The sequence below is a fragment of the Oncorhynchus masou genome, chromosome 8 (assembly GCF_036934945.1).
Source record: "Oncorhynchus masou masou isolate Uvic2021 chromosome 8, UVic_Omas_1.1, whole genome shotgun sequence".
In the NCBI taxonomy this organism is placed as follows: domain Eukaryota; kingdom Metazoa; phylum Chordata; class Actinopteri; order Salmoniformes; family Salmonidae; genus Oncorhynchus; species Oncorhynchus masou.
Genome location: NC_088219.1, coordinates 36706845 through 36721050, shown reverse-complemented (window position 1 = coordinate 36721050; position 14206 = coordinate 36706845). Strand labels below are relative to the sequence as shown.

Here is a 14206-nt window from a genome sequence, read left to right as displayed (position 1 = left end):
TGTGTGTGGCTGCATGGTGCTGGTTTGCGTGGGTTTGTAAACAATACTTGGCACAAACTATTAAAGACTGACGCACACACACACTAACCTTCTCCATCTGAGGTTCAGAGACAGGAATCTGTGTTTACATCAGTCAGCTCTACCTTCTGTTTCATACAGAAACATTAACCTTGGGGATGGGGGTAAGGTTCATGGTATGTCACAGGACCACGTGTGTGTGTGTGTGTGTGTGTGTGTGTGTGTGTGTGTGTGTGTGTGTGTGTGTGTGTGTGTGTGTGTGTGTGTGTGTGTGTAACTATTTTCTCCTATTGGTGATAATGATTGAAAACAAGTTGGATGGCTTTGCTCTCTGCATACACCTGTCAGTCAGAGGCCAAAGGTCAGAGTTGAGCCTTTTGTTAATGAGATTATTTACTAGGAGCAATTGGGTGAGGTCAAATGGAGCTCCTCAAAGTGAATGCACCTGAGGAAAGAGAACTCACCAGCCACCTACTTTATTCTTTCTCTCCCTCTGTTTTACCTTTTCCGTCTGCATAGTGAAGCGCTGACTGCGCTGTAGCCATGGTTATATTTCGCTCCCTCCTTCTGTACTTTCAGTAGGGGAGAAATCAAGACTGCTGATTTCATCTACACACACACACACACACACACACACACACACACAGTTGTGACAGTGCCAGTTCTGTCTGCACTGTTAGCCCTCATTAATATTGCGGCTGTGTTTAACGAGTGGACTGCTGGAGGGTGGAAGGACGTGAGTTAATCGTGTTAAAGGGATACCTCAGGATTTTGGCAATGAGGCCCTTTATCTACTTATCCAGAATCCGATGAACTCGTAGATATCATTTTTATGTCTGCGTGTGCAGTTTTGAAGGAAGTTTCTAACTAGCGCCAGGGGGGAAAATTGCTAACAAGCGTTAAGTCTATGCTTATCTATGCTTATCTGCTAGCAGATTCCCATAGACATCCAGCATGGCAGCAGATTCCCATAGACTTCCAGCATGGTAGCAGATTCCCATAGACTTCCAGCATGGTAGCAGATTCCCATAGACGTCCAGTCGTTGCGCTAACGCTAGTTATCATTGGCTCGCAAAACTACCTCCCATCTTCATACTGGACACAGAGACAGTAATCTGAATTTGGGGAAGTAGATAAATCCCGATGTGTCCCTTTAATGTGTTACAAGTGTCTGCTGTCAGTTCGGCATATGACCAATAGCTCTGTTAAAGTGGTGTGTATCAAACCTGTTTACTCATTAGCAGTTACTGTAGTGTGTTACAGTGAAGTGACTCAGCTCAAAGACGTGCCGGCGCACACACAGCACTGCAAAACCTGCTCCCAACTATTGACAAACTGTTTCCACAAAGGAGAGAGCTCGGAGTGTGTAAATGGTTTACAGGCGCTGTTTGAACATTCGGGGTAAGAATGGTAATGGGTTGTGTTGGTGTGGTGTGGTGTGCGCCTGCCTGCATGCACTCTATAATGGAATCAATATCTCCCTGTGTGTGTTGCCTCCAGGCAACTTGCTAAACTACTGATCATTTGCTAAAGTCACTGGAGCTTTTGGTAGTAGCAGGCAATCTATGGTAACTATGGTAATTTATACTTTAGAATAACGTATTAATATACCGTATAAATGTTTTATATCTGTCCATATTGTCCATGAGTTTCTAGTAGAAAGACCATAAGGTTCAAGAGGAAATGGCCAAGTGATTGACAAATGTATCTAATCAACAATGATTTATTTTTTATTAATCTCTGCAACTCTTCCAACTATAGATTATTTTCACAACTGCCACCAGTTTGACACCGAAACATTTACAATAAAAAAAACATATTGACATAGTCAAATAAGTGTGTACATGTTTTAAATTTTTTTAATGTTGAAACCCTCATATTAAACACCAATGTTATTCACTAAGTTGATGGTTTATATTTAGCATCATGTTTGACAGCTTTGCCAATCTATTTTTTTATTTTAATATCGTCTTATATGATTATTTTATATATTTTATATGTGATATGGCCGGAGATAATTAGACAGCTGTGATAATCTGAAATTCTCCAAAAGGCCACAAAATGACTTAAAAGTTACTAAAATGCTTAAAGTTTACTGGTAAACTTTTGAAAAAGTTACCAGTAATATACCCTCCCTCTGCAACCCTACATTGAGTTTTTGCTCTGTCATTATGGAGTATTGTGTGTAGATTGATGAGGGGAAAAAACTATTCTATCCATTTTAGAGTAAGGTTGTAATGTAACACTGTGAGAAAACGTTAATGGGGCTCAACACTTTCCGAATGCTCTGTATGTCTATGGTTGGTTGCGGCTGTTAATTTGCCTTTAGCAAATTTCTAAATACGCACGAAAAACATTGTTTGGAAAGCAAATACTCTCATTACTAAATCTGTATTGTTATAGACATTCAAATAATGATGCACACAAAAACATTTGATTAAATATTTGATTAATCGGTCTCCTAAAAGCAATCTTTGCAAGAGGGAGGGTATCTGATTTCATTGGTCCTCAACCTGCAGCTCAGACACTTCATTGGGATAAATGGAGTTAGCTACACCTGGAGAAGGTACGTTCTGAAACATTTGTTGCCAAATACTTTTAACTGGCTAAAAAGTCAGCCACCTTCATGGTACCAGTTATCCCGAGTTGAACTCAGACTTGACCAAAGTTACCTCGCTAACTCTTCAAACCTGATTCATAGTATAGGGCTCTTCTCTCCTCTGTCTGTATGATGTGTGTGTGCTTGTGTGTGCACTTATGTGTCGAAAAGTGCAGACAGCCCTAGGTTTGAATGTCAAGGGTATGCATTCAATGTGGTTTTCCATACAGGTAGACAGCCATTGGTTAGAAAAGAAAACCTTGCACACACCCCGACGCAATACATTGAATAATCAGTACAGTCAGCAACAGTCATTGCTTTCCTGCTTGGATTAGACTGACACTTTTGTTTGTTTTATTTGCCAGGAGGGACCCCCTGCCATCATCCAGAGCAGCAGCCAATAAGGACCAGGCTCCCCAGCATTCCAGTGATGTCATTCCTGATGCTGAAGACCTGTTTGAGGACATCTGAGTTCTAACCACTCACTCCTCAATCAAATTCTTTCCCTCCCTCACTCCTTTCATCTCTCTCTCCCTCCATCACTTTCGTCTGTCACTCTATCAGCCAGTCCCAACTCTCTTAGAACCCCTTCCCCTAATTAACCCCTTCGATGTTTGGAAATCTGAAAGATCTGGATAGGTGTAAACAGTGCGGTGATGGAGCTTCCATCCCATTCCTTCCACCTTACAGATCCAAATGTAAAAGTGTATTATTAATATCATGAATTAGGCATCCTATTTATGGTGATGATGGTAACTAATATTAAAATGACAAAGATCCAATCAACTATGGATAGTATACCTAGTTTCACTCTGCATACATAAATCTAACGTGAGTCGCAATGTACTTTCACATACACTGTAAAATAAATAAATAAATATATATATATATTCAGCATCAATTGTAAGGTAACCATCCAGGCCCGGCTCGAGGAGGACATGACAGAGGGAACATTTTAAATTCATGGAGGGAGGGGGCTCTTTGACCCTCCGAACAAGATACCTTAGTCTGAAGCTATTGATGTGCACACCGGTGTCAAACTTGTCCACAGTATGTATAGGTGCCGTTGATAAACCGCAATGTGTCACTGAATTGGAAAAGCTTTGCCAGGAGGGCACCGAGCACGCCAGCTCCAAGGAAACGATGGAGACAACTCTGCGAGAGTATGTCGTTGAAAGCACAAAGCATTTTTTAAATATTTTTTTGCAAACAGACAGAAAATGTGTTTTGAAAAATGTTTTGGCAAGCTCACAATCCTATTGCAGCTGGTTGCCTTACAATTGTACAATTTAATCAACATATATTTTTTTAATTATTTGTTTTAGTGTACAGCTATTGTCAGAGGAGTTACTTTCAACGATTCAATGGTAGTCTACGCAGATGAGTATGAAAGTTGATCGATGTCTAACTGTGTTGACATGATGGCTCAGCATATACACGCTTGTTTCCAAAGCTAAGTAGGATACATGGAGGTAGGCAACTAGATAGACTCGTTCTCACTGAAGTGCATTACCCCTCATATACCCGTAGGAGTCGCTGTTCAGGCAGGAATTGTTGGAGTGGCTTCACATTTTATTTCAATATACACTACATATACAAAAGGATGTGGACACCCCTTCAAATTCGTGAATTTGGCTATTTCAGCTGACTGGTTTATAAAATGAGCACACAGCCATGTAATCTCCATAGACAAACATTGTCAGTAGAATTGCCTTACTGAAGAGCTCAATCATTGGGTGCCACCTTTCCAACGAGCCAGTTCATCAAGTTTTGGCCCTGCTAGAGCTGCCCCGGTCCACTGTAGGTGCTGTTATTGTGAAGTGGAAACATCTAGGAGCAACATCGGCTCAGCTGAGAAGTGGTAGGCCACACAAGCTCGCAGAACAGGACTGGCCAGTGCTGAACCATATTTAGCAGCAAAGGGGGGACCGACTCCATATTAATGCTCATGATTTTGGAATGAGATGTTCGACGAGCAGGTGTCCACATACATTTGGTAATGTAGTATACCTCTTTATTTAGGTTGATGGCATGATGTTGAAACGTTGACTTTGATTCAAACATACCATTTTACTCTTAACATTGAAACAACAAATATAGGATGAAAAAGATTTTTACCGTTTCTATGTGGAGTTTTCAACACAATTTCAACATTTACAAAGTTCTGATGATTATGTTGAAATTAGATTGTTAGTCAGGTTAGTATTTAAGTTGAATCTTTATCCTAATTTCAATGTTTGCAATGCTTGTTGAAATGCGATGAAAACCGCATTAGTTTACTTTTTGAAAATCCAAATGTGCTTTCCACGTGGATTCCACGTCCGCAATAGGTTGACAAATGACGTTGAAACATTGGTTCAACCACTGTGTTCCCAGTGGGTTGCTTCAGTCTCTCTATCCCTCTACACAAGGGTGGCCAACACCTGGTTCTACTAATCAGCCTTGCTAGAACCTGACTGAGCATGTCAAGGTCCTGGCTCGTGTCCTACCACTTCCTCTACCTAACCTAAGGACCACCAGGACCATGACATGTCGCATCAGGTTCTAGCAAGGCTGGAACAAAAGCCTGAATACCTAGCGCAGACACCTCTGCACAGCCACCCTTCCTCTACCAGTATTACTTCCCGCTCTTCTCGAGCCTCCATCTTGCTGTTAATCCTCCACCACTCCCTCCCATGTCCTTCTCAAGGAGACCGTTATATATAGAGAAGGGAATTAGACATATATATATTTTTTGTAGTGCACCATTTATAATAATTTATAATGCTGTAACAAAGGGTATATTTTGTACTCGATATGGACACAACATTAACTGTGTAAAGCTCAGTCTTATTTTTAGTATGATGAAGAGAAGTGTTGGTTCTTTATGTGTGTGAAACACGAGAAAAGTGTAATAAAAACGTGGGTTAACAACATGAAGTATAACAAACGTTGTTGTGGTCTTTAGTATGTGAACTGTGGTTCGGTAATGATCGGTTCTGGCTATTCTACGCACAGAATGTGTATGTTAAAGCTACACATGTCTTATATCGCATCGCGGAAGACATTGAAAACATTGTGCAATTATTCCCGGAGTTTGGGATTCCGCCAGCGTCCTACTGAGTCATTGAAAGTTATAGAGAATAAATTGGGGCGTCTCTCTCTCTCCTCTCTCTCTCAATTCAATTGAAGGGCTTTATTGTCATGGGAAACATATGTTTACATTGCCAAAGCAAGTGAAGTAGATAATAAACAGAAGAGAAATAAACAATAAAAATGTATTGTAAACATTACACTCACAAAGGTTCCAAAAGAATAAAGACATTTCAAATGCCATATGTGCAAATAGTTAAAAGTACAAAAGGGAAGATAAATAAACAGAAATATGGGTTGTATTTACAATGGTGTTTGTTCTTAACTGGTTGCTCTTTTCTTGTGGCAACAGATCATACATCTTGCTTCTGTGATGGAACACTGGGATTTCACCGAATAGATATGGGAGTTTATCGATATTGGGTTTGTTTTTGAATTCTTTGTGGGTCTGTGCAATCTAAGGGAAATGTCTCTCTCTCTCTCTCTATTATGGTTATACGTTTGGCAGGAGGTTAGGAAGCGCAGCTCAGTTTCCACCTCTCTCTCTCTCTCTGTTTTCTGATACGGGGCGGTATCGACATTGGGGTGTAGGACGTGTGCCCCTCCTCTTGCTGGTGACAGATAATAGGAGCGGGTGTGAGAAGGATTTGAACTTGCAACCGAGGCAGAGTGGAGGAGACTCCGAGTTGATGACCGAGCAGACTGCGCTCCGAAGAGAGAGGAAAAGAGAGCGCTATAACAGTTGGGACCAAAACATCTGTGCGCTGATCTACTCTTCTGGACCTTGTTCTGGGACTGGAACCCGGGCTCTTTGGAAACTAGATCGAATACTTACTTGATGGATATCAGGACCCAAGGTATGATATTATAAATGTTAATTGAATTGCTTTTTTTATGTAGGCATATTGTATTTTATCATATACTAAGGTTTGTCTTATTATGCCTTTCAAACAAACTGAGGTTTACTCACGTCGCTTAGCCTACGAGTCGATTTGCAATTTCACATCGATATCTGTTCATTGACATGCTTTGCTTGCTATGATGTATCACCAGAGAGATGTCAGCGTTATGGTGGCCAGGTTGATTTATGTTCTCACACTGATAGAGGACAGCTGATCACGGATGAGCTGGTCACAAATAACCTTGTCAGCACGGCTGCTGAGGCTGAGCGCGAGGCGAGCGAGTTTATCAATTCAATTTCGGGGACGCCCCCGAGTGGCGCGCGTCACAGGCAGCTGTCCAGTTGCGCACGGTAACGTCCGTAGTGAAGTCGTCCCCAGTTTCAGCCAGGTGTGTGTGTCTTAATCCCGTGTCCACGGAGCTGCTGGACTGATGTTGTCCCTGCTTGTCGAAGCGGATGTCACAGTGTGTCATTTCATTGATCGTTCCAATGCTTCTCTCTTGCGCCCCACCATTTTTTCTTTATAACACATTTCATGGAATTCTTCTCATTTTGCCATAGGGCACAGATGCGGTTTTAAAGCACTTTTCCTGCAATTATACCCATTTTGCCTTGAGGGGGAGATACATTTTTAAAGTTAATTACATGCAATTCTACACATGACTTAATGGTATTTGAGTGAGAGTGACTAACAAAGTCGATGGGGGCCCTCTGGAGGTCAGGGCCCCTGGGCACGTGCCTTGCGGGTCCGTATTTGGTCATGATTACTACAAGTTTAAGTAACTGCATAGACTAATTTACCAAGCAAAAAAATGTTAGCTGACGTGGCTAATTGAGTAACTCAGTGACTAACAGCACAAGAGAAAAACTGCTGATGCACAACCAAATGTTTAACTTACACCTTGTGTATTCTACTATTCGAACTAAACAGTGAGTTGAGCTCCCGACTGAGTTCCTTAAAAAAAATATTTATATATTTTGTTTTGGGTCGGGGCCCCCTAGTGGCCAGGGGTCGAAGCAAACGCTTATGTCGCTTATGTCTGGAACCGGCCCCGACTATGGCTCCCTAGCTCTGCGTTTGTGTTTTACTGAATCATTTCATTGTTGTATTGAAGTGAAGTAGGTTGACGCAAGTTTAGTATGTAGAGATTTCAACACTGAAAGCCTAAACAACAATAATCATGTCTACTGTTGTGGCAGAATTGAGGTGAGCTGTTGTAACTTCTTAAGCATTATGCTCCGTTCATCTGTGATGTCAAGGCCTTTCATAGACTCCTGTTATGTCTGCATCCTAACACAAGGCCATTGTGTTCTGGAACAGTTGCTTGTATAAAATGACTATTGTGTGACAATATGATTATATTATCACCTCCCGCTATATAAGGGACATGGAACCATTTACTTTTGGAGCTCCTTCCCGGACTCCAATCAGAGAGGGATACGAGTAGATTTGCCGTTTCACATCGATATCTGTTCATTGACATGTTTGACGCTTTGCTTGCTGTGATATATCACCAGAGAGATGTCAGTGTTATGGTGGCCAGGTTGATTTATGTTCTCACACAGATAACCTTATCTGTGATCCTCTGTCAGCACAGCTGTTGAGGCTGAGCGGGAGGCGAGCGAGTTTATCTGTTCGACTTCGGGGACGCCTCCGAGTGGCGCGCGCGTCACAAGCAGCTGTCCAATTGCGCGCGGGAACGTCTGTAGTGAAGTCGTCCCCAGTTTCAGCCTGGTGTGTGTGTCTTAATCCCGTGTCCACGGAGCTGCTGGACTGATGTTGTCCCTGCCTGTCAACGCGGTTGTCACAGTGTGTCATTTCATTGATTGTTACAATACTACTCACCTTAATCAAAGCAGCGCCCCACCATTTTTTATTTATAACATATTTCATGGAATTCTATTCATTTTGCCATAGGGCACAGATGCCGTTTTTAAAGCAAATTTCCTGCAATTATACCCATTTTGCCATGGGTGGAGATACACTTTTTTGCAGTTTTAAAGTTAATTACCTGCATTTCTACACATGACTTATGCCATGTTAATGATATTTGAGTGAGAGTGACTAACAAAATCAATGGGGACCCCCTGGAGGTCAGGGCCCCTGGGCACGTGCCCCGAGTGGTCCGTATTTGGTCATGATTACTACAAGTATAAGTAACTGCATAGACTAACTTACCAAGCAAAAAATTGTTAGCTGACTTGGCTAATTGAGTAACTCAGTGACCAACAACACAAGAGAAAAACTGCTGATTCACAACCAAATGTTTAACTTACACCTTGTGTATTCTACTATTCGAACTAAACAGTAGGTTGAGATCCCGACGTGAGTTCCTTAAAAAAATAATATCAGTCAGAAGTTTACATACACTTAGGTTGAAGTCATTAAAACTCATTTTTCAACCACTCCACACATGTATTGTTAACAAACAATCGTTTTGGAAAGTCGGTTAGGACATCTACTTTGTGTATGACACAAGTAATTTTTCCAACAATTGTTTACAGACAGATTGTTTCACTTAGAATTCACTGTATCACGATTCCAGTGGGTCAGAAGTTTACATAACCTAAGTTGACTGTGCCTTTAAACAGGTTGTAAAATTCCAGAAAATGATGTCATGGCTTTAGATGCTTCTGTTAGGCTAATTGACATAATTTGAGTCAATTGGAGGTGTGCCTGTGGATGTTTTTCAAGGCCTACCTTCCATCTCAGTGCCTCTTTGCTTGATATCATGGGAAAATCAAAAGAAATCTGCCAAGACCTCAGAAATAAATTATAGACCTCCACAAGTCTGGTTCGTCCTTGGGAGAAATTTCCAGACACCTGAAGGTACCATGAACATTTGAATAGACAATAGTATGCAAGTATAAACACCATGGGACCACACAGCCATCATACCGCTCAGGAAGGAGATGTGTTCGGTCTCCTAGAGATGAACGTACTTTGGTGCGAAAAGTGCAAATCAATCCCAGAACAACAGAAAAGGACCTTGTGAAGATGCCGGAGGAAACGGGTACAAAAGTATCTATATCCACAGTAAAAACGAGTCCTATATCGACATAACCTGAAAGGCCGCCCAGCAAGGAAGAAGCCACTGCTCTAAAATTGTCATTAAAAAAATCAGACTACGGTTTTCAACTGCATATTGGGACAAAGATTGTACTATTTGGAGAAATGTCCTCTGGTTTGATGAAACAAAAATAAAACTGTTTGGCCATAATGACCATTGTCGTGTTTAGAAGAAAAAGGGGGAAGCTTGCAAGCTGAAGAACACCATCCCAACAGTGAAGCATGGGGGTGGCAGCATCATGTTGTGGGGGTGCTTTGCTGTAGGAGGGACTGGTGCACTTCACAAAATAGATGGCATCATGAGGGAGGAAAATTATGTGGATATGTTGAAGCGACACCGCAAGACATCAGTCAGGAAGTTGAAGCTTGGTCGCAAATGGGTCTTCCAAATGGACAATGACCCCAAGCAGACTTCCAAAGTTGTGGCAAAATGGCTTAAGGACAACAAAGTCAAGGTATTGGAGTGGCCATTACAAAGCCCTGACCTCAATCCTATAGAAAATTTGTGGGCAGAACTGAAAAAGCGTGTGTGAGCATGAAGGCCTACAAACCTGACTCAGTTACACCAGCTCTGTCAGGAGGAATGGGCCAAAATTCACCCAACTTATTGTGGGAAACTTGTGGAAGGTTACCCGAAATGTCTCACCTAAGTTAAACAATTTAAAGGCAATGCGACCTAATACTAATTGAGTGTATGTAAACTTCTGACCCACTGGGAATGTGATGAAAGAAATAAAAGCTGAATTAAATGATTCTCTCTGTTATTATTCTGACATTTCTCATTCTTAAAATAAAGTGGTGATCCTCACTGACGTAAGACAGGGAATTTTTACTAGGATTAAATGTCAGGAATTGTGGAAAAACTGAGTTTAAATGTATTTGGCTAAGGTGTATGTAAACTTCCGACTTCAACTGTTTATATTTTGTTTTGGGTCGGAGCCCCCTAACGGCCTGGGGCCGAAGCAAATTATGTCGCTTATGTCTGGAACCTGCCCCAACTATGGCTCCCTAGCTCTGCGTTTGTGTTGAAGCAAGGTTGAAGGTTGAAGCAAGTTTAGTATGTAGAGATTTCAACACTGAAAGCCTAAACAACAATAATCATGTCTACTGTTGTGGCAGAATTGAGGTGAGCTGTTGTAACTTCTTAAGCATTATGCTCCGTTCATCTGTGATGTCAAGGCCTTTCATAGACTCCTGTTATGTCTGCATCCTAACACAAGGCCATTGTGTTCTGGAACAGTTGCTTGTATAAAATGACTATTGTGTGGCAATATGATTGTATTATCACCTCCCACTGTATAAGGGACATGGAACCATTTACTTTTGGAGCTCCTTCCCTGAGAGAGGGAACTACCTTGCAGCTGATTGATTGAAATATTCACTGTTCTACAATTCAATTAGTCTCTGCCTTAATCTTTGCATCGAGTTTTCCACAACACTACATAGGCCTACAATATGTTATTTCCTCAGACTTGGTCAATACTTGCAAAAACTGACTGCATAGTTTTCCCAACAGGGTCATGCAATAGGCTCCTGGAGTCATACCAGGGGTTTATTCGTGTGTGTGTGTGTTTGTGTGCGTGCGTGTGTGTGCGTGTGTGTGCATGTGCACAGATAGAGCTTTCTCTATTCTCAGGGAATGTTGTGCCTCCACTTCCCTGAGGCTGAAATTGTCCCTGTGATCACAGAGTCACTGGTTCAGGGCTCACTCTGGCTTCTCCCCCTTAATCGCTACCGTTTATGGTTCATGCTAAAGTAATATATACTGTATATACCGGTATAGAATTCATGGCCATTTGGATGTGATGAACTCAGTGTGTTTTTTGTTCCACAGGTTTTGTAGAGATGTTGCATCTCAGACACCTGCTCTGTCTTGTGTTTCTCTGTCGTGCGTTCGCTGAACAAGGTGAGTCTTGCTGTGTGTGTGTGTGTGTGTGTTTCACTCTGGATCAGAGTCTAACAAACTGGGAACAGGTCATTGGTTTCCCACAGAAAACGGAGCGAGGTATTCACTCAGCTCCATCCATTTTCCCTCAGTCCTCTGGAAAAGGGTTTCTCAAACTCGGTCCTGGGGCCTCCAATAGGTGTACCTTTTGTCCCCCCCCCCACCCAGCACTACACAGCTTATTCAAATAATCAACTCATCATCAAGTTTTAATCATTTGAATCAGCTGCGTAGTGATAGGGCTAAAAACTAAACGTGCACCCCTGGGAGGCCCCGGGACCGAGAAAGCCGTGCTCTTGACATGCGCACACACACACACTTCCACTTACCTACATCTGGGGTCAAGTTAATCACACTGTAAGCTATCCGGATCACATACAGCCCTGTCTATCTGTTTGTTCTGTCATTTGGTGTCCTGAATTAAACCCATCCACCCTCTGTGCCTTCTGTCCTGATTTCACTTTACACGTTCACTCCGTAGTTGAATATATTAACCCCTCACCTTGACCCTCACTCAACCTTACCCCCCCTAGCCCTGACCCCAAAGCTCATGTACTTGCTTTTTGATAATATAGCAATTTTTGTCCTTACTAGCATGGCTAGATAGTAACACCCTCTGTCTCTCTCTCTAGATCCATCATGGAGGATGAAGGTAGAGAAGGCTGCCCCCGCTAGTGGCTCTCTGGCTGGCAGGGTGGTGCTACCATGCCATTTCTCCATCACCCCCACCACCCACAACCCTAGCACACAGGGCCCAGAGGACCAGCTGAGGATCAAGTGGACAAAGCTGGAGGAAGATGGGGAGCGTGTGGTGCTGGTGGCCCAGGGAGGAGTGATCAAGGTGGAGCAGGAGTACAAGGGCAGGGTGTCGGTGCCCAAGCACGCCCAGGCATTAGGCGACGCCTCGCTGATCGTTGCCAGCCTGAGGGCTAGCGATGCTGGGCTGTACCGCTGCGAGGTCATGCATGAGATGGAGGACACCCAGGATACTGTTCATCTCAATGTCAGCGGTGAGTGGACACACACATGGTAGTAGACACACACACACACTACGCACACATTTCGCCTATTGGGATGGGTCCATCGGTCCATGTGCTATTGTCATCAGCTACGGGAGTTGTTGGGTAATATCAATATAAATCATGTAAAAGTCTCTAATGTCTCGACCTGTTTTGTGTCTTTCCCTCTCAGACATGCTATTCCATAGGGAGTCTTTAGGTCACAATTCCCCAACTGACACCCCCGAATGTCCTGTGCAAATTCAATGTTGGACATGAAAGACTGTACAAACCACTAAGAAATCAGCTCAGAGTTATTGAAATCTGTTTCCAACTATTCCCACGCGCAATAGGACGACGCGTGTTCTCATACACAAATGTCAGCAAGGTTTGAAATGCCTCAGTGTTGATTTAGTCAAATATGATCTGTTTGGGTTTCTACAAATGATTAGCAATTATGTTCTTTTACAGTATATTGTCTTATGTAGCTCATGGTGGGGGGGGGGGGTACAGAATACTACTGTGTGGCATTCAAGCTGGGTATCTTTCATAAGGAGAAACCCCCTGAATAGCCCAGATTGTCACATAGTGTGCATTAGAGATGAACAACGGTCTGTTGGTACAACGGTCTGTCGGTACCACGGTCTGTTGGTACAGTCTCTGTGTGTAGATACAACCAGAGACAGCTCTCTCCGACTAACAACTCTTTTTTACTGCTCGGCAGTCTATTCAGCGAACTCTACAACTGGAGCCAGTTTCCTAGAGGGAGAAACAACGAACTCCCTTATGAACTCGGAAAACAGGGCTCTGATTGCACCAGGCGAACATCCTCGGGCAGTTCCAGGATGTCAGAGGGGCTAAAGTATCACAGGGCAGTCTTCTTCCCTGTCCTATCTGCAGTCTGATGCTCGTGTTACTTGGTCGTCTCCGTTTCCTTATTTGAATGCACTTATTGTGCAGTAAGTGGATCTGGGCGACAGTTTTTTTTCTAAATTGCTTGTGAAAGTGGGCTCGCTGGTTGCGTCCTTTCGGTAACCGTCTCGATACTAAACACAGGCATTCACCACACAAACACACACACTGACCTCCTGTCTCTGTCCCTCTCCAGGTGTGGTGTTCCACTACAGGTCTGCTTCTAGCCGCTATACCTTTTCCTTTCCCGGGGCCGTTGACGCGTGTCGCGCAGCCGGGGCAACCATCGCTACGGCCGAACAGCTGACTGCCGCCTTCGAGGACGGACTGGACCAGTGTGACGCCGGCTGGATGGCCGACCAGACAGTCAGGTGTGTTTGCGGGTTACTTAATAAGCATCACAGCTCTCAACTGCTGTGGCTGGTGATGAAACAAAATATGTTTAGTACCCGTCTCGAGGATAACTCTGGCCCTGTCAGAGTATGTCTGGTAAACTACATTTCCCATGCTCCCGCCCTCTCTCTCTTCCCTGTAGATACCCAATCACGAAGCCCCGTCCTGGTTGCATGGGCGATATGATGCACAGGCCTGGGATCAGGACGTATGGGCTCAGAGACCCTAAAGAGACCTACGACGTCTACTGTTACGCAGACAAACTACGCGGTGAGAAAGTGTGTGTGCATGAGTGAGT

General features: G+C 43.2%; 2 protein-coding genes across 4 annotated transcripts in view; both read left to right on the top strand.

The window, feature by feature from the left end:
* xrcc4 (X-ray repair complementing defective repair in Chinese hamster cells 4) overlaps window positions 1–5532 on the top strand; it is a 30534-nt gene extending 25002 nt beyond the window's left edge. For both annotated transcript variants that reach the window (XM_064972340.1, XM_064972341.1), the window contains one exon: window positions 2983–5532. In XM_064972340.1, the coding sequence (XP_064828412.1) occupies window positions 2983–3088 (106 nt within the window). In that variant the 3' untranslated portion in view covers window positions 3089–5532. The remainder of the gene's footprint in view (window positions 1–2982) is intronic.
* A 754-nt stretch (window positions 5533–6286) lies between these two features.
* vcanb (versican b) overlaps window positions 6287–14206 on the top strand; it is a 51463-nt gene continuing 43543 nt past the window's right edge. Inside the window, exons 1-5 of one of the 2 annotated variants that reach the window (XM_064972338.1) lie at window positions 6287–6546; window positions 11495–11566; window positions 12238–12615; window positions 13712–13886; window positions 14051–14178. In XM_064972338.1, coding sequence (XP_064828410.1) covers window positions 6528–6546; window positions 11495–11566; window positions 12238–12615; window positions 13712–13886; window positions 14051–14178 — 772 coding nt within the window. In that variant the 5' untranslated portion in view covers window positions 6287–6527. The remainder of the gene's footprint in view (window positions 6547–11494; window positions 11567–12237; window positions 12616–13711; window positions 13887–14050; window positions 14179–14206) is intronic. The other variant, XM_064972339.1, reaches the window with a different exon arrangement.